This window comes from Garra rufa, chromosome 2 (assembly GCF_049309525.1).
Source record: "Garra rufa chromosome 2, GarRuf1.0, whole genome shotgun sequence".
Taxonomy (NCBI): Eukaryota; Metazoa; Chordata; class Actinopteri; order Cypriniformes; family Cyprinidae; genus Garra; species Garra rufa.
The window spans coordinates 3,259,417-3,280,911 of NC_133362.1; the positions used below are offsets into that span (position 1 = coordinate 3,259,417).

The window sequence follows — 21,495 nt, forward strand, 5'->3', positions numbered from 1 at the left end:
CTGTTGTCTTTCTATATAGGCTGTGTCAAATTTGCCTTTTTGCAAAGAATTGGATCCAGAATAAGAAATGCTTTGATGCATTTTTTCTTGATTCCATGACATTCATTTTTTTTCAAACTGTCTGAAAACTGAAATACTGTAAATATTACAGAGAATAAATGTTAAAACCAATTTGAGTATAAGAAATGAGGAAAAAACAAATAAAATCTATTATAGTAAAGTATAAGCAATCACTGCTTCCCTGATTTCACGCAGCCTTATGGCATTGTTTGCCACAACCATGTTTACAACGGCCGCCTCCTGCTCAGCACTAAACATTTTCCCTCTACCACCAGAGAATGTTAGCCTTTGGATTCTATAAAGAATACATGTAATGGAAATGAGGAAAGGGTTACATCACTGAAGATATTTCTGTATCTACTGAACAGCAACATTAGCTGTTCTCCTGTCGAAAAAATTCTGACAATAGATGCAACAGTGTTTCTGTTTAGAACAGGTTGGACTCTTTGTCCAGCCTATCTATAAGAGAAAAGCCATGATTGATAACGTGATCGATAACAGTTGCCCGAATTTCATCTGAAACTTCATCTAAAGCCCCTCCAACTACACCTCCACCTCCTCTTCCTCGGACCCCTCTACCTCTTACTCTCACTCTCATCTGCGTTAGACCTCCTCCATCCATGCTGGCAAAGAACAACACAGATGTGGCACTTTTTTATATAGTCTGCAGACTGATTGCTAATTGAAGATTTGTGTGAAGGAGTGTCAAACGGGTGCTTCAGTGATTTCATACTGATCTAGGTAGATTTCTAATAGTTAGGAATAGATGGTTTCTGTTTGGTTACCATAGGTAAAACAATGGAGTTTGGACTGCTCGAATGACATCTGTGTTAACTGTTTGGCAAAAGGGTGGGGAAAATGTGTCTATCCAATGAGAAAGGGTTAACACACTTGCAAGATGTGTCTTCTGCTCTGCTGAGATAGTGATGATGAAAACTGACTGGATCCTAGTTTCTTTAACCAGGTCAAAGCAATCAAGAAAAACTGTAAATTAGTTCACTTCTAGAACAAAAAAGTACACAAAATGTACTCACCCCCTTGTCGTCCAAGATGTTCATTTCTTTCTTCAGTCGTAAAGAAGTAGTTTTTTGAGGAAAACATGGACTTCTATGGTGCCCATGAATTTGAACTTCCAAAATGCAGTTTAAATGCAGCTTCAAAGGACTCTAAATGAACGGTTATATTCTAAAGAAAAATTACACTTTATATTTATCAGATTTTGAAGTTGTATGAGAAAATGAGATGGGAGTTTTTGACATACCCTAACTGCCTTGAACCGGAGTGAACAGAGTTTATGCAGAGCTTTACAAGATGTATATTTGATGTTAAAAAGTATATAAATTGTAATTTTTTCTAGATAAGACTCTTCTTCCTCGGCTGTGATCGTTTATAGTCCTTTGAAGCTGCATTTAAACTGCATTTTGGAAGTTCAAACTCAGGGCACCATAGAAGTCCACTATATGGAGAACACTCTTGAATTTTTTTTTTTTTTTTTTTTTTTTTTTTTAAACAATTTCTTCACGACTGAAGAAAGAAAGACATGAACATCTTGGATGACAAGAGGGTTAGGACATTATCTCACATTTTATTGTACATTTTTATTCCGGAAGTGAACTGAAAGATATTGTACTGTAATAAACAAACATGTCAAGAATTTGTGGGGAAAAGGTCAAATCACTGAAAAAGGTCGACAACTAAATGTAGCAGAAATGTAAGCAGTTTCTGTGCTTTATTTATCAGCTAATAGCTTCACACAGAAATATGAAGATTTTCATTGCTTTGCTGAATGAAAACAGTGCTGTTACTCGATTACTCCAGCAGATGGCGTGCTAACAAATAGTTATAAACACACGAGACACCACCTGTGCATGTTAGTTACAACAACACACCAGAACAAAAGAATGAATAGAACGTATTTGATCATATTCGAGATTTTGTTCTTTTGACTCTGTATTTTTTGTCTTGTTTTCAAACTTATAGTTTATACTGTACTGTACATCATTTATTGTTCTGGCTTTGAAATACTGACTTAAATATCAATGTAACATGCATAGTTACTGTAATACAGTCATGACAATAAATATTGACAATAAAGGGAATTACAAAAAATACTTCAATGTAAAAAGCTGCATTTTTAACAGTATTTTTTTTTTTTTTTTTTTTTTTTTAACTAAGCACATTTCTATGGAAGTTTACCCCCCCCCCCCCCCTCAAAATTAAAAGGTAATTGTGACATTTTATCTCAAAATTAAGATTTTCTTTTTTGAATTCTGACTTTATATTTCACAATTTTGAAAAAAGAATGGAACTGCAAGATAAAAAATCTCAGTTACCTTTTTTTTTAATTATTCTGTAACAGAAACAAAACAAAAGAAAAACAGAATTGCGAGATGTAAATTCTAAGAAATTTACATCTAAAAAGAAAAAGTAAGAAAAATATAAACTCAGAATTGTACAAAAATAATTATTGTGAGATAAAGTCGCTGTCACCTTTTCTATTTTTTAGAAATGTGCTTACAGTTTTTTACAGACGCTAGGACACATTTCTCAATACTTAGGTCACTTTTGCAAAACTCTTGACACAGTGAGCACAACAGAAGTCTATGTGGGCTAAACTGAGGATCAATTATCATTGTTTTGGCACAAAATGCATTCAATGACTACATCTCTCAAATTTCATGAATTCTTTTCTCACTCAGACACAACAACTGACAAAAATCTTTGCATGTACAGGACATTTTGCACGTGCTTACATACTGTTTTCAAAACTGTTAAACTTATGTTCAGAACAATTACATAATGCAAAACTGAATAAGACAGCTAAATTCAACAATATTTTATTGAAACGTATTTCAAATCTAAAAATGCGAGTAGATTAGCATTACTATTGTATCTGTATCAGTGGATGTTGTGTGTAAAAATTCTTGTATTTTGGAATTACTTAGTGCACAAAAAAAAAAAAAAACATAAAATATTGAGGAATTCTGCATCATGTCTGATTCATTCCAGTAATTCCATATATTGCAGTTATAAACAGAGATGTGTCCTTGTTTTACACCAGAAAACACTGTGTAATGCTACATGTTGTTAGTGTTTTTTAGCTCATTGTTTTGTGGGTGACAAAGTGTGTTTGTCGGCTGTCAACCTTTGCCAGTGTTCTGGAAGAATGAGTTTATTTGAGACCTGAATAAAGTGTTTTGGTAGTTGTAGTGCATTTTGAATGTGAAATGAACTGCTTTGCCAAGCTGAAAGTCGGTTAGGAGAATTGTGTGAAGAGTTTTGCAAAAGTGACCTAAGTATTGAGAAATGTGTCCTAGCGTCTGTAAAAAACTGTAATTATCTTAGTAATAATTTTTGAATTACAGTTTACAGTGTTTTCTTGTGTAAAACAAGGACACTTCTCTGTTTATAATTGCAATATATATTGATTATAACTGCAATATATGTTACTGGAATGAATCAGACATGATGCAGAATTCGTCAATATTTTATGTTGTTTATTTTTTTTTTTGCACTAAGTAATTCCAAAATACAAGAATTTGTATACACACCATCCACTGATACAGATACAATAGTAATGCTAATCTACTGCATTTTTAGATTTGAAATACGTTTCAATAAAATATTGCTGTTGAATTTTGCTGTCTTATTCAGTTTTGAACATAAGTTTAACAGTTTTGAAAACAGTATGTAAGCACGTGCAAAATGTCCTGTACGTACAAAGATTTTTGTCAGTTGTTGTGTCTGAGTGAGAAAAGAATTCATGAAATTTGAGAGATGTAGTCCTTGAATGCATTTTGTGCCAAAACAATGATAATTGATCCTCAGTTTAGCCCACATAGACTTCTGTTGTGCTCACTGTGTCAAGAGTTTTGCAAAAGTGACCTAAGTATTGAGAAATGTGTCCTAGCGTCTGTAAAAAACTGTAATTCAAAGAAAAACAAGGTTATTCAGAAATTCAAAAAACCCACTTGGACTTGTTTAAACAAAAAAAGCAAAACTAAATATCTTGTAATCCTGATATCTTGTAAAGGAGGCTATTTTTAAGACCATTAAGAGTTTTTTTGTTTTGTTTTGTTTTCATACAACTAAACATTCACCGCCAAATTCTTATTATTGTAATGTGAAAAACAACAATAATTATATGTAATTTATACTGTAATGTACATTTATTGTTCTGGCTTTAAAATATTGACTTAATTATCAGTGTAACGTGCTTTGTTACTGTAATACAGTCATGAGAATAAATACTGACAATAATAGGAATTACAACAAACTCTTCAAAGTAAAAAACATAGATTAGAATAGCATTTTTTATTTTATTTTTTATTTATTTATTTTTTGCTAATTTGGCACATTTCTGTGGAAGCCCATTTTTGCACATTTTATCCCAAAATTCCGATTTTTATATTAGACCAGTTTGAGAAAAAGGAACAAAACTGCAAGATAAAAGAGTATCAGTTACCTTTTTTATTTATTTTTTTATTCTGTAGCAGAAACAAAACAAAAACAAAAACAAACAGAATTGCAAGATGTAAACTCAGATTTCTGAGAAAAAGTCGGAATTGCTAAATATAAACTCAGAATTGTAAAAAAAAAAAAAAATTGTGAGATAAAAAGTCACTGTTACCTCTTTTATGTTTAAAACAGGCTTCCATAGAAATGTGCTTAATTATCTTAAAAAATAATGTTACAGTTGTTTGAAATGTGATCTGGACATGTTTTTGTGTGATTGATCCTAAATGTGCAACAGATATTAATTCTTTAGGATAAACCCTTTGAGATGCTAATATTCTCACACTATATATGAAAACACACATAATGCATTCGCTGTATGGCTCATTCTATATGATGTGCTGTTGTTCTGGAACTGGCAGGACAAAATCAACACTGTTTGTAATATACTCCACTAACCACATGATGTCAGTATAAACACAGTAGATGAGATCAACCTGTTCTCTCTCTTTCTCTCTGGAGTCCATGCTGATTAATGTCTCTGTCTGCTCTTGTGTTGAGGATGTGGAAGTCTTCAGATCCTGAAAATAGACCATAAATAACCTCTCAGCTTACAGATCTGAAACTTCTGGAAATAAACGCTGGGATCAATAGTGGGTCATGTGTTGTTATGTAGGACATGCACTGAATCAAACCTGTTAGTTCTACATTTAGGCCTGCATGTACTGTTCTGATATTAAACTAGGCCCATTTGTAACTTTAACATTTAGAATTGTATTTATACCTTCTTACATTGATCGTTTTCAGTGACAGGACAAATTCTGACTCAGCCAATCACATGAGTTTGGGGCGGGGCTATCGGTTTGACTAACCAATGACAGAGCAGCAGGAGTGTTGGAACTATTTTTATTGATGGCAAAACACCTCACAACAAGCACAAAACCACAACAACCTCAAAAACAATAAAGGAGAACATAGAAAAAATAATACAAGATGGTAAGTAAAGTAAACTAAATTGTTTTATGCCTCTATCAAAGACAAAAGCTAAGAATTATAGTCAACCAGAAATATTGACAGTACTGGGTTCTTACCCAAAAATTGACTCTTGTGAATAAAAAAATTGCAAGTATAATAAAAAGATTTGCAATTTGTTAGACAACTTGTTAGAGTCTTCATATAGCTCGATTTTACTTGATATAACACTCGTCTGTGTGTATAATTACTTTTATATGATTATTAAAGGGTGCTATTTTCGTATAATTGTTTTGGTTAATAATATATGCGGACTTGAATCACAAAACCAGTCTTAAGTAGCACAGGTATATTTGTAGAAATAGCCAATTCAATATTAGTCAAAATTAGGATTAGGATATTAAGTAAATTTCATGTACCATGAAGATATTTTGTAAATTTCCTACCGTAAATATATAAAAACTTCATTTTTGATTAGTAATATGCATTGCTAAAAACTTTATTCTAAAGGCGATTTTCTCAATATTTTGATTTTTTGCACCCTCAGATTCCAGATTTTCAAATAGCTGTATCTCAGCCAAATATCATCACAAACCAAGCTTATTTATTCAGCTTTTAGATCATTTATAAATCTCAATTTCAAATGGATCCTTATGACTAGTTTTGAGGTCCAGGGTCACATATTTGTTTCACGTTCATTTTCAAGTTATAGCTTTAGTAATTTTGTTTGTGTATTTTCATCATTTTCATTAGTTTGTCACTAAAGTTTTTATTAATTTATATTTACAGTTTTAGTACAGTGCCTTGCGAAATTATTCATACCCCTTCATTTTTTTCACATTTTATGTTGCTGCCTTATGTTAAACTACTTTAAATTAGTTTTTCCCCACATCAATCTACACTCCCTACTCCATAATGGCAAAGCAAAAAATAGGTTTTTAACATTTGTGCAAATTTATTAGAAATAAAAAACTGAAAAGATCCCATTGCATAAGTATTCATACCCTTTTCTGGGACACTGGGAATGTATCTGAGGAGCATTCATATTGCTTCTAGATGTTCCTACACTTGGAGTGGAGTTAAACTGTGGCAAATTCATTTGAATGAGTCTGATTTAGAAAGACACACACCTCTCAGAAAAGGTCTAACAGCTGAAAATGCAGATCAGAGCAAAAACCAAGATAACTGCCTGTAGAGCTCAGTGACAGACTTGCGTTAAGGCGATGATCTAGAGAAGAGTTCAGAAACAAATCTGCTGCATTGAAGGTTGACAGAAGCATTCTCCATAATGGAAGACCATTGGAACAACTAGGACTCTAGAAAATGTCCAAGCTGACAGAGATGGAGAGGTGAAAAGGTGAGGCAAAGAATGGCAGATAATTGCCAAATGCAGATGTGCAAAGATGCTCACATCAGACCCAAAAACACTTGAGGCTGTAAAGCTGCTTCAACTATGGACTGAGTTAAGGGGATGAATACTTATGCAATGGGATCTTTTCAGTTTTTTATTTTTAATAAATTTACACAAATGTTAAAAACCTATTTTTATTTTTTTTTTTGCTTTGCCATTATGGAGTAGGCAGTGTAGATTGATGAGGGAAAAAAGTAATTTAAAGTAGTTTAACGTAAGGCTGCAACATAACAAAATGAAGGGGTATGAATAATTTCGCAAGGCACTGTACATCAAGTTAAACTAAATGAAACTGAAAAATGTTTTCTTGAGAAATAGCTTATTGAAAATAAGTTTATTTTATAGTTATTTTATATCAGGCAACTTTATTTTATTTGAAGTAATGGAAATGTTTTAGTTTTAGGTGTAATACACTCTTAAAAATAAAGTTTCCAAAAGAGTGTTTTTGCAGTGTTGCCATAGAAGAACCATTTTTGGTTCCCCAAATAACCTTTCAGTGAACAGATCTTAAAAGAACCATTTTGAAGAACTTTTTCAAAATCTAAAAAAACTTTTTCGACTAGAAAGAACCATTTTCTGCATTTGAAAGGTTCCAAGGATGTTCAAGGTTCTTTGTGGAACCATCGACAGTGTTACAAGTTACATAACTAGTCATTTACAAGAAAAAAGTTACTTTTTCAAATAAGTAACGCCAGTTACTTTGTTTTCCCATTTATTCAGTGACAGCTCTCCTGTCCCTATGTTGAGAGTGTTACGTTCATGTCTGTTTTGTACTTGGTTTTTCCCATTGTCTCCCCCCGTCGATCTGTGATATTTTGGTTTAGTCCTCGTTAACGTCATCCCCTTCACCTGTGTTCAATGATTAGTCACCATTTTATAAGTCTGTCTTTCTTGAATTTATTGTCGGTCCTTAATGTTGTGTATGTGTGAGAAGATCTCTGTGTTCCTGCCTGTTCCTCTTGAAGATTAATAATAAATATAGTTGTTTGTTTGAATATTGTCTCTCGTCTCGTCCTGCATGCATCATAACAGAGAGATATTGGGAATAACTACGGTTCTATACTAATTGTGAAAATGCATTTACCCATTTAATCCTATTTTATTAACCAATGTCTTTGCTGCTAAGCTTCGAAAGCTTTCAGTAAACTCACATTTGTGCTTCATTTTTTTTAATTGCAAGAGTGTTGAACTTTCTTTTCCTGCATTCTTCTGTACAGACATGAATCTATTTTTCCTTCAGCATGAGGCTTATTCATTTCACTTTTGGTGTTAAATGGGCTTTTACTTTAGCTAAAAACAGAAGTTTTATATTAAAACAAACAAGCAAACCCTGCCCAGATTTAAAGTAAAGCAATGTAGCGCATTACTGTCCCTAAAAAAGTAACTAAGTAACGTAATTAGTTACTTTTTTAGGGAGTAACGCAATATTGTAATGCGTTACTTTTAAAAGTAACTTTCCAAACGCTGACCATCGATGCCAGTAAAGAGCCTTTATTTTTAAGACTGTAACCCTGTTATATTCAACATTTTATTATAATTTCCCCCCCATTTAGATTCATTTTTAGTGTTAGCTTTTTAATTTTTTATGACGATTTTAAATAAATGCTTGAACATGAAGAAAGATGTGATTCTTTATATGTTTGGATCTGAATCTGAGCCTCGTCTCTCAGATGTTCCAGGTCTTTCTGCTGCTGCCGCGTGACTCTGGCCTGATTTCTCTGCTCCCAAAGCAGCTCCTGGACTCTAAAATACACATAAACACGCCAACATCCCCACAGCACGTGCTTAAAGGAGTAGTTCAACCAAAAACACTGAAAATCTGCTGAAAATGTGCTCACCGTCAGTTCATCTGAGATGTAGATGAGTTTGTTTCTTCATCAGATTTGTAGAAGCGTATCATTCCATCACTGTCTCACCTATGGATTCTCTGGAGTGAATGGGTGCCGTCAGAATGAGCAGATAAAGTGTTAACGTTTAGAGCTGTTTTGGCTTGTAAACGGTGCTATTATTATGGATTATGGACTCTTATTTGAGTCAAAAACGTCCTAATGATGGATTTGTTTCAGCTTTTGTCTTCTCAAGATGTTAACTGATGGACTGGAGTGTATTTGTGGATTACTTGTGGATTATTGTGATGTTTTTAGCAGCCATTTGGACTCTCATTCTGACGGCACCCATTCACTCCATTGGTGATCCATTGGTGAGACAGTGATGGAATGACACATTTTTACAATTCTGACTCATCTATATATTGTAAGATCTGAGGGTGAATACATTTGAGTGTGGAGTGAATGGGTGCCGTCAGAATGAAAGTCCAAATAGTTGATAAAAACATTGCAATAATCCACAAGTAATCCACACCACTCCAGTCCATCAGTTCACATCTGGAGAAGACAAAAGCTGAAACAAATCCATCATTAAGACATTTTTAACTAAAATGCATAATCCATAATCCATAATAACACTTCCTCCAGTAAAAAAGTGGACTGGTCTGAATCAGGAGAGAAATCTGCACAGACCAAGCACCATTTACAAGCCAAAACAGCTTTAAACTTGAACACTTTTGTCTTCTCAAGATGTTAACTGATGGACTGGAGTGTATTTGTGGATTACTTGTGGATTATTGTGATGTTTTTAGCAGCCATTTGGACTCTCATTCTGACGGCACCCATTCACTCCATTGATGAGACAGTGATGGAATGGCACATTTCTCCAAACCTGATGAAGAAACAAACTCATCTACATATTGGAGGCTGAGCACATTTTCATTTTTTGGCAGAACTATTCCTTTAAGTGCTTAGAAAGCGTAACCTGATTTACTCCTCCACTGCTGCAGATTGTAAGATTGGCTTTTCTTCATCAGTTTCTTCAGCAGAAAGGCTCATATTCCAGTCTCACAGCTCAATCACACTCATAAGAGCTCCGTCAGCGTTATGAGAGACTCAAACCCCCTACGAAACCGCAATCAACCCACAATTCTCAGTCACTCCACTCACAGCCATCACTTGTTTTTTTTTTCTCTCTGTCTGAATGCAAGAAATACTCATATCTGTTTTTGTTCAAGCACACAGTTTCTCCTTCAGTTTTATCCCATTTGTCTTGCTCCAGTTTGCCAGTTTGCTTTACAATTCTGATGTCTAAAGATTCTTAAATCAAGATACATTCACTTGAGAAGCAAAATGCCATAAAATTAGTCTTGTTTTGTGATAAATAGATCAATATAAAGTGAGTTTATTAACAAAACAAGAATAACTATCTGTCAGTGGGCTCCAAAAATCAAGACCAGACCACTTTTTCACTGGAGGAAGCGTTATTATAGATTATGGATTTGTATTTGAGTTAAAAATGTCTTAATGATGGATTTGTTTCAGCTTTTGTCTTCTCAAGATGTTAACTGATGGACTGGAGTGGGTTATTGTGGATTATTGTGATGTTTTTATCAGCTGCTTGGACTCTCATTCTGACGGCACCCATTCACTGCAGAGGATCCATTGGTGAGACAGTGACAATAAAGTAAGTTAATGACTAAAACTAGAACAAATATCTTTCAACGGGCTCCGAAAATCAACCTAATTCAATGAGAAAATATTTTAATAAATTTCTAATTCAGACCAAACCATTTTTTTAATGAAGTAAGCGTTATTATGGACTATGGACTCGTATTTGAGTTAAAAGAGTCTTAATGATGGAATTGTTTTAGCTTTTGTCTTCAAGATGTTAACTGATGGACTGGAGTGGGGTATTGTGGATTATTATGATGTTTTTATCAGCCGTTTGGACTCTCATTCTGACGGCACCCATTCACTGCATTGGATCCACTGGTAAGACAGTGACAATAAAGTAAGTTTATGATTAAAACTAAAACAAATATCTTTCAATGGGCTCCAAATGTCGACTTAATTCAATGAGAAAACAGGTTTCCTTTCCTCATTGATTTTTGTTGTTTTAATAATGAAAAGTGGGTTATTGTGGACTGTTGTGGTGTTTTTATCAGCCGTTTGGACTCTCATTCTGACGGCACCCATTCACCCCCAGAGAATACATTGGTGAGACAGTGACAATAAAGTGAGTTTGTGATTAAAACAAGAACAAATATCTGTCAATGGGTTCCGAAAATGAACTTAATTCAGTGGGAAAACAAGTTTTGATAAATTTCTGATTCAGACCAGTCCACTTTTTCACCGGAGGAAATGTTATTATGGATTATGGACTTGTATTTGAGTTAAAAACGTCTCAATGATGGATTTGTTTCAGCTTCTGTCTTCTCAGGATGTTAACTGATGGACTGGAGTGGGTTATTGTGGATTATTGTGATGTTTTTATCAGCTGTTTGGACTCTCATTCTGACGGCACCCATTCACTGCAGAGGATCCATTCTTGAGATAGGCTCTAAAAATACACAAGTTGCCTTTCCTCATTGACATTTGTTCTTGTTTTAGCCATAAACTCACTTCATTTTGATACATTTCTTAGAAAACAAGACATGTGATCATTACAGAGAGCATGGAAAAGTTTCCATGGATGTTAAAAGTTCTTCATGGAATTGATCCCAATAAAGCTGCTTTATTTTTAAGAGTGCAGTCTGAATTATTAGTAGACAGCTGGACTCCACCGTACATCAACGAGTACAGACACAGAGACCCGTCTGATGTTTAATCAGCACCAGAATCTAATAAAGCAGCTGCTGTTTCTCTTCCTAATAAAATCAGGTCTCATGATGGGATCCAGCTCTGCAGTTCCTGATGCTAGGTGTTCTGGTTCCTCCGTCGCCGACCGACCCTAATTCAGCCCGTTCCATCTGGATCATCCTGCGCCGGAGCTCCTGAAAGCGCTGTATCTCCGGCTCATCCTCCTCACACTGATCCAGTTCAGACAGACGCAGCTTCTCCACGACAGGAACCTCTGGATGAGACACAAATGAGACTTTAAACTGAGGTGAGGCCTGCCATACATCTAAACATAACCTCTGAACTCTGTGTCACACAAAAACATAGTGATGGATAGTGATTTGATCAACCCTCAATCACTAAAGCACTTCTCACAATTAACATTTCTAATCCCAGCACATATTTTTACGTTAAAGGCAACAATAAAATAGTTTATAATAGTTGGCTTTTTGTTCTGCTGTTTTGTTTTCATCTGCATCTTCTATTTGCTCTTTTTGTATTGACCATCACTCTATATAGACTAATACAATCAAATGCAATAAATTCTCAAATATTTATTACACAACTGAAATGTAATTTGACTTCAGTGGTATGAGATGACTGGATGCTTTCAGCTGATTTCCTATTGAACTGTCAGCAACTGAACTGCAGCTCAAACTATTTCAAATAGTGAAATAAGCTACAAACTCCATCATAATGCACAATGTGAACATCTAACATGTATTTTGAGCTGCAGCTGGTCATATTAATGGAGTGTTGCACTACCTCACCTCAATATGTTCCTAGATTTGTGTTGGATGTTATCTTTGGAATAGAAATATGTTTTTTTTTTTGATTCACTTATATTTATTTCAGTCAATGTCATAAAACTAGCGATCTAAGCCAGTGGTAGTACTGACAGTGTCGTGTAAACATGGCTGAAGATGCGAAAAGCCAAGGAACAGACAAACTGAATCAACTGAGTGAGTCATTTATGCTGGAACTGCTCTGATTGATTCAAACTCGTGACTGACTTCAACTCAGTTCAAGCGATTCGGGTTTGCGATTCATTTGATTTAGATCAGAACTTTTTGCGGTTCACGAATCATGATTCAGATCGGGACTGTTGAAACGGGTTCGCGAATCATTTGATTCAGATCAGAACTTTCAATAAGTACTTTTGTTTTAGATCGGAACTTTGCGGTTTGCGATTCATTTGATTTAAATCGAAACTTTGCGGTTCGCGAATCATGATTCAGATCGGGACTGTCGGAGCGGGTTCGCGAATCATTTGTTTTAAAATCGGAGCTTCAGATTTGTTTTAGATCGGAACTTTGGTGCGGATTCGTGAATCATTTGATTCAGATAAGAACTTTCGAGTGGGTTTGCGAATCATTTGATTCAGATCGGGACTTTCGGAGCGAGTTTGCGAATCTTTTGCCAAATTGAATGACTTCTGAACAGGTTCGCAAATCATTTCAGATCACAACTTTCGAGCGGGTTCGTGAATCTTTTGATTTAGATCGGGAGTTTTGGAGTGAATTCGCAAATCATTTTGTGAATAGAATGACTTCGGAGCGTGAATCGCGAATCATTTGATTCAGATCAGGAGTTTCGTAAAGAGTTTGCGAATCATTTCAGATCAGAACTTTTGAGCGGATTCGGGAATATTTTGATTTAGATCGGGACTTGGAGCGGGTTTGCTAATCATTTGATTTAGATCAGAACTTTCGAGCGCTTTTGCGATTCATTTGATTTAAATCAGAACTTTTTGCGGTTCACGAATCATGATTCAGATCGGGACTGTTGAAACGGATTCGTGAATCATTTGATTCAGATCAGAACTTTCGATAAGAACTTTCGTTTTAGATCGGAACTTTGCGGTTTGCGATTCATTTGATTTAAATCGAAACTTTGCGGTTCGCGAATCATGATTCAGGTCGGGACTGTCGGAGCGGGTTCGCGAATCATTTGTTTTAAATCGGAGCTTCAGATTTGCTTTAGATCGGAACTTTGGTGCGGATTTGTGAATCATTTGATTCAGATAAGAACTTTTGAGTGGGTTTGCGAATCATTTGATTCAGATCGGGACTTTCGGAGCGAGTTTGCGAATCTTTTGCCAAATTGAATGACTACTGAACAGGTTCGCAAATCATTTCAGATCACAGCTTTCGAGTGGATTCGTGAATCTTTTGATTTAGATCGGGAGTTTTGGAGTGAATTCGCAAATCATTTTGTGAATTGAATGACTTCGGAGCGTGAATCGCGAATCATTTGATTCAGATCAGGAGTTTCGTAAAGAGTTTGCGAATCATTTCAGATCAGAACTTTTGAGCGGATTCGGGAATATTTTGATTTAGATCGGGACTTGGAGCGGGTTTGCTAATCATTTGATTTAGATCAGAACTTTCGAGCGCTTTTGCGATTCATTTGATTTAAATCAGAACTTTTTGCGGTTCACGAATCATGATTCAGATCGGGACTGTTGAAACGGATTCGTGAATCATTTGATTCAGATCAGAACTTTCGATAAGAACTTTCGTTTTAGATCGGAACTTTGCGGTTTGCGATTCATTTGATTTAAATCGAAACTTTGCGGTTCGCGAATCATGATTCAGGTCGGGACTGTCGGAGCGGGTTCGCGAATCATTTGTTTTAAATCGGAGCTTCAGATTTGCTTTAGATCGGAACTTTGTTGCGGATCCGTGAATCATTTGATTCAGATAAGAACTTTTGAGTGGGTTTGCGAATCATTTGATTCAGATCGGGACTTTCGGAGCGAGTTTGCGAATCTTTTGCCAAATTGAATGACTACTGAACAGGTTCGCAAATCATTTCAGATCACAGCTTTCGAGTGGATTCGTGAATCTTTTGATTTAGATCGGGAGTTTCGTAAAGAGTTCGCGAATCATTTCAGATCAGAACTTTTGAGCGGGTTCGGGAATATTTTGATTTAGATCGGGACTTGGAGCGGGTTTGCTAATCATTTGATTTAGATCAGAACTTTCGAGCGCTTTTGCGATTCATTTGATTTAAATCAGAACTTTTTGCGGTTCACGAATCATGATTCAGATCGGGACTGTTGAAACGGATTCGCGAATCATTTGATTCAGATCAGAACTTTCGATAAGAACTTTCGTTTTAGATCGGAACTTTGCGGTTTGCGATTCATTTGATTTAAATCGAAACTTTGCGGTTCGCGAATCATGATTCAGGTCGGGACTGTCGGAGCGGGTTCGCGAATCATTTGTTTTAAATCGGAGCTTCAGATTTGCTTTAGATCGGAACTTTGGTGCGGATTCGTGAATCATTTGATTCAGATAAGAACTTTCGAGTGGGTTTGCGAATCATTTGATTCAGATCGGGACTTTCGGAGCGAGTTTGCGAATCTTTTGCCAAATTGAATGACTACTGAACAGGTTCGCAAATCATTTCAGATCACAGCTTTCGAGTGGATTCGTGAATCTTTTGATTTAGATCGGGAGTTTTGGAGTGAATTCGCAAATCATTTTGTGAATTGAATGACTTCGGAGCGTGAATCGCGAATCATTTGATTCAGATCGGGAGTTTCGTAAAGAGTTCGCGAATCATTTCAGATCAGAACTTTTGAGCGGATTCGGGAATATTTTGATTTAGATCGGGACTTGGAGCGGGTTTGCTAATCATTTGATTTAGATCAGAACTTTCGAGCGCTTTTGCGATTCATTTGATTTAAATCGAAACTTTGCGGTTCGCGAATCATGATTCAGGTCGGGACTGTCGGAGCGGGTTCGCGAATCATTTGTTTTAAATCGGAGCTTCAGATTTGCTTTAGATCGGAACTTTGGTGCGGATTTGTGAATCATTTGATTCAGATAAGAACTTTCGAGTGGGTTTGCGAATCATTTGATTCAGATCGGGACTTTCGGAGCGAGTTTGCGAATCTTTTGCCAAATTGAATGACTACTGAACAGGTTCGCAAATCATTTCAGATCACAGCTTTCGAGTGGATTCGTGAATCTTTTGATTTAGATCGGGAGTTTTGGAGTGAATTCGCAAATCATTTTGTGAATTGAATGACTTCGGAGCGTGAATCGCGAATCATTTGATTCAGATCGGGAGTTTCGTAAAGAGTTCGCGAATCATTTCAGATCAGAACTTTTGAGCGGATTCGGGAATATTTTGATTTAGATCGGGACTTGGAGCGGGTTTGCTAATCATTTGATTTAGATCAGAACTTTCGAGCGCTTTTGCGATTCATTTGATTTAAATCGAAACTTTGCGGTTCGCGAATCATGATTCAGGTCGGGACTGTCGGAGCGGGTTCGCGAATCATTTGTTTTAAATCGGAGCTTCAGATTTGCTTTAGATCGGAACTTTGGTGCGGATTCGTGAATCATTTGATTCAGATAAGAACTTTCGAGTGGGTTTGCGAATCATTTGATTCAGATCGGGACTTTCGGAGCGAGTTTGCGAATCTTTTGCCAAATTGAATGACTACTGAACAGGTTCGCAAATCATTTCAGATCACAGCTTTCGAGTGGATTCGTGAATCTTTTGATTTAGATCGGGAGTTTTGGAGTGAATTCGCAAATCATTTTGTGAATTGAATGACTTCGGAGCGTGAATCGCGAATCATTTGATTCAGATCGGGAGTTTCGTAAAGAGTTCGCGAATCATTTCAGATCAGAGCTTTTGAGCGGATTCGGGAATATTTTGATTTAGATCGGGACTTGGAGCGGGTTTGCTAAAATTTTATTAAAAAGTAGAAAACATCAAACTATTAAGGGAGTACAATTATAAACACTACACAATTAGAAAATAAACTGTGGTTTTACTATAGTAAAAGTGTAGTTTTTTTGTATAACAGCAGTTTTACTGGTTAAACTATGGTTAATGTAGCAAAAAAAAGGTTAATATGGTTACCACTATACTTTAGGTTTAACTATACTAACCTTTTTTTTTAAAGTAAAGTAAAACCATGGTTAATTTTCGTAAGGGATGTGTTGGCAGTTACCTATAATAACCTTGGTTTTTGTTAATTGAAATCAATCTGTAACAAAATATATATGTCAGATGAAAAACTTGTGTCGAAATGAACTGAAATAAAAAAGGTTTCTTCAAGTACTAAAAAAACTAAAACTTAAATTAAAATAAATTAAAGCTAACTAGAAATATGTATAGAAAGAACTAATAAAAATACCAAAAGGTTAAATAAATACCATAATTATATTGAAATAATACTGAAATATCACAGATTCAAATTAGTCCATGAAAGCAGGGAGCGCATAGAAATGACTGTGAGTTCTGAACAAGTTTATTTATAACTCTACTTTATTTATAAATTAAAGCTGAATATAAATATTTAAAAAAACAGGAGTACATAACATTAAATTAAAATCTGAAAATATATAATTAAAAGCTAATTCGATTAATAAATAAATAATAAATGATAATAAATAACACTAAAACAGCAGTGGTTTAATCCTGACCCTGATTTAGGCTGTAATGAGGTTAGAGTTGTGGTTTTTTGGCCACATATTGAGAGTCTCTCCAATCAAACCACACTCCTGCTGATCATTTGATTTTCATTTTAAACCTCATTAAGATCTCAGCATCGTTCCCCGTAATGCATCGTCTAATCAGACGAGAGCCGAGTTTATCACTCGTCGGTCTAATGAGTGTAAGATTATTGCGTCTGGGGTTATTGATCGCGTTGGCAGCAGCGCCAGAATCCAGCTGAGCTGCACGCGCGTCTCCAAGGGAACAGAACTCACACCAGTCGAGCAGAACCAGGGCAAGGAGCTATTTTTGAGGCAGGCCATCCTTTTTATGCAAAGCCACAGATGGCGCGCACACACTTATCCTCTCACGCGCACACATCTACACCTTGCTCTCAGGTTTCTCTCACCTTCACCCAGTTGCGAGGCGCGCAGGTAGTGGAGAATGGCAGGCAGACCGCGGCCCACGACGTCCTCGGGAGGAAACCTGAGCGGGCACTTCCTCAGACTCAAGGCCTTCAGCGAGATCACGTGACCTGCGGGAGGACAGGGGTACCAACTCAACGTCACGTGTTCGTCACGCGCTTCAGAAACACACGTGTGCGTACAAACCCAGCTCTGGAGGAAGCGCTGAGATCGGATTGCCCTCCAACAGTAACGTCTTCAAACACCTTAAAGACAAACAAGTAAAGAAAAGCTTTACACTGCAAAAAATGCTTTTCTTACTTAGATTTTTAGTCTTGTTTCCAGCCAAAATATCTAAAAATTCTTGAATCAGGTAGGATTTTCTAGACAAGTAAAAATTTGTGTCTGGTTTTTAGTAAAAACAAGTCAAAATTAAGTGAGTTTTTGCTTAAAACAAGCAAAATAATCTGCCAATGGGGTAAGAAAAAAAATCTAGTTGTCTGCTTGAAATAAGATTTTTTTTTCTTACCCCATTGGCAGATTATTTAGCTTGTTTTAAGCAAAAACTCACCTAATTTTGACTTGTTTTTACTAAAAAAAAGATAATAATTTTACTTGTCTAGAAAATCCTTCCTGATTCAAGATTTTTTAGATATTTTGGCTGGAAACAAGACTAAAAATCTAAGTAAGAAAAGCATTTTTTGCAGTGTACTTACTGTGATTTATTGAGGTCAAGAGTTCACAGAATCTGCAAAATGTTCATTATTTTAGAAAAAAAAGAGTTATTTTTATTAGGTACTGACCTGATTAAGATATTTCACATTAACAGTATTTAAGTAAGATTTACTTAACACAGTTAATATTCAGTAATAGTGCTGATTCGACTATCATTTGAGAATAAAACACGAGCTGAATTGATCTGAATAATGACTCGACTGTCTTCTGTAGAGCTGTTTTAACATTTTCCTGTTTATTTTTGTAAAGCTGCTTTGAAACAACATATTGTAGGCTATAAAGCGCTATAGAGATGCAGTTGAAGTCAAAAGTTTACATACAGTAAAGTTAATTATTTTAGCAAAATAAGACAAGATCATACAAAATGCATGTTATTGTTTATTTAGGACTGACCTGAATAAGATAATTCACATAAAAGATGTTTACACATAGTCTACAAGAGAAAATAATAGTGGATCTTAATACTGTGTTGTTGCCTGAATGATCCACAGCTGTTTTTTTGTTTAGTGATAGTTGTTCATGAGTCCCTTGTTTGTCCTGAACAGTAAAACTGTCTGCTGTTCTTCAGAAAAATCCACAAATTATTTGGTTTTCCATCATTTTTGTGTATTTGAACTCTTTCCATCAATGACTGTATGATTTTAGGATCCATCTTTTCACACTGAGGACAACTGAGGGACTTATATGCAACTATTACAGAAGGTTCAAACACTCACTGATGCTCCAGAAGGAAACACCATGCATTAAGAGCCGGGGGTGAAAACTTTTGGAATTTGAAGATCGGGGTAAATTAAACTTATTTTGTCTTCTGAGAAACATCTTGTGCAGCTTCTGAAGGGAAGTATTAAATGAAAAAATATATAATATTTAGGCGAAATAAGAAAAATGTACACATCTTCATTCTGTTCAAAAGTTTTCACCTTCACCCCCGGTTCTTAATGCATGGTTTTTTCCTTCTGAAGCATCAGTGAGTGTTTGTTGTTTTAATAATAAACTCACTTACTTTTAAGAAATTTCTGATTCAGACCAAACCACTTTTTCACTGGAGTGTTATTATTGATTATGGACTTAATGTATTTTAGTTAAAACGTCATAATGATGGGTTTGTTTCAGCTTTTGTCTTCTCTAGATGTTAACTGATGGACTGGAGTGGGTTATTGTGGATTATTGAGATGTTTTTATCAGCTGTTTGGACTCTCATTCTGACGGCACCCATTCACTCCATTGGTGATCCATTGATGAGACAGTGATGGAATGATACATTTCTACAAATCTGACCAAACTTCATTGCAAATTTCATCGCTTTAAGATGGATTGTTCACTCACCTGTGTTGTCCAATGGCGGCTGGTAGACCTGTGAGTAGATTATTCCTCACATCCAACCAGACTAGAGATGACAAACTGCTGAAGAAGCATTCAGGAAGACTGCTGATCTCATTCCCCTCCAGATACAAACTCTAGAACCCACAGAAGATCATATGAGTCTCAGATATGTGCTAAGATGTCCATGCATGCTGTTAATCTACCTTTAGATGTGTCATGTTTAACACAGATGCTGAGATGCTCTTCAGAGCTCTTCTGCTCATGTCCAGCATGTCTGCAGATGCTGATCTTCCAGCTCCTTCCTCACAGTCGAGGCTCAGATGGAGCTCACTCATGTTGGATTAGACTCTAACATCCAGCGCACAGCAGATGCATGAATAATACTGTATTAATCAGGTGTGATTGATCACATCAGCTGATGTAACGTGTACATCTGTGATGACAGTCTCCGTCTGACTCCAGCATGCTGGAAGATGGGATGTTGTCAGTTGTTGCTATGGTGACAGCGCGAAAACGAAACCAAAACTACGGCGAGCGGCGAAGGACAAACATTCGAATGCATTTGAAAAGCACACAGAAAAGAGTATCACAACTTAAATCACTGAATTACTAATTATGAGCGTTTGCTAATTTATTTGTGAAACGGGGTAATAATTTAAATAATTTAAAGAAAAAAACTTATTCCATGATGTAGCCTAATAACATCTATTTATTCAGTGACACACGACGATCTAGTCTACACTATAAGGATACGTTTGGTCAGGTAACAAAATGTGCTTCAATTATTTTAGTAACGTCAAGAATATTTATTTTACAGGGGATGGAAACAGAATTATTCATACACGATGTTTTTATGTCTGTTTTGTATTTAGGCAACTTGTGATTAACTTAACCAAACAACCTAATAACGATAGTTAGGTTGTAGTATTTTAGTATTTTGAACGCATTTGGAGCACAAAACCATAGCGCAGGTTTATTTGTAGCAATAGCCAAAAATACATTGTATGAAAATTGGTCAAAGTTATCGATTTTTCTTTTATGTCAAAATTAGGATATTAAGTAAAGATCATGTTGCATGAAGATATTTTGTAAATGTACACGTGCAAATATATCAAAACTTAATTTTTGATTAGTAATATGCATGGCTAAGAACTTCATTTGGACAACTTTAAAGGTGATTTTCTCAATATTTAGTTTTTTTTGCACCCTCAGATTCAGACTCAGAGATATATATTTAAATATATATTTATATAAACTTTTCTGTTCATTAAGGCTGTGTTTATTTGATTAAAAATACAGATAAACTGTAATGTTGTGAAATGTTAATGCAATTTAAAATAGAAAATTTAAATGAACATTTTAAATTTGAAAAGAAAATGAAAATAAAAACGTATTTTAAATTGCAATAATATTTTTTAATATTAAATATTTAATATTACTTTTTTGTGTTTGTGATCAAATAAATGGAGCTTTGATGAGCATAAGAGACTTAAAAAAAAACATAAAAAATCTTACTGATCCCAAATTTTGAGCAGCAGTATATATATATATATATATATATATATATATATATATATATATATATACACACACACACACACACACATATGTCACAGTTCATGGGTTCACAGACTCATTTTTGCTGGTATCTGAGTGTGTTACTCGCGTGTCTGTGTGTGGGACTCGCAGCATTCAACACGAGCCTCGTTTACCCACGGCAGAAGTTTACACCGGTGTGCCTAACCTCTGTAGAGCGTTCCTAACTAAATGCTCCATGTATTTCTCATTGCAGCCTGTCACCTTTGCATCAGAGCAATCCAAAGTGCCGCTCGTGTTGACTTTGCTCTCTGGGCACGCTGCCCAATGGGGGACGGCGGTGTGGGAAAACCAACATCCATGCTGTGCCTCGTTCCAATTGTTGTTGGAGGACATGAGACGAGTGTTCGACCGTGCCGTCATGGGTTGCGAGACAACCCGAGTGCAAGTGGAACGAGGCGGCGCAGTGGGA

The 21,495-nt window shown here is 35.7% G+C and overlaps 1 protein-coding gene across 1 annotated transcript; it reads right to left on the reverse strand.

The window, feature by feature from the left end:
• Nucleotides 1–11,603: 11,603 nt before the first annotated feature.
• On the reverse strand, nucleotides 11,604–19,822 carry LOC141325802 (uncharacterized). Its single transcript, XM_073834533.1, has 5 exons — nucleotides 19,691–19,822; nucleotides 19,491–19,621; nucleotides 17,637–17,695; nucleotides 17,441–17,560; nucleotides 11,604–11,821 (listed from the first exon to the last, which is right to left on the reverse strand). Exons 1-5 carry the CDS (start codon nucleotides 19,820–19,822, stop codon nucleotides 11,604–11,606), a joined length of 660 nt encoding a protein of 219 aa, XP_073690634.1.
• Nucleotides 19,823–21,495: the final 1,673 nt, after the last annotated feature.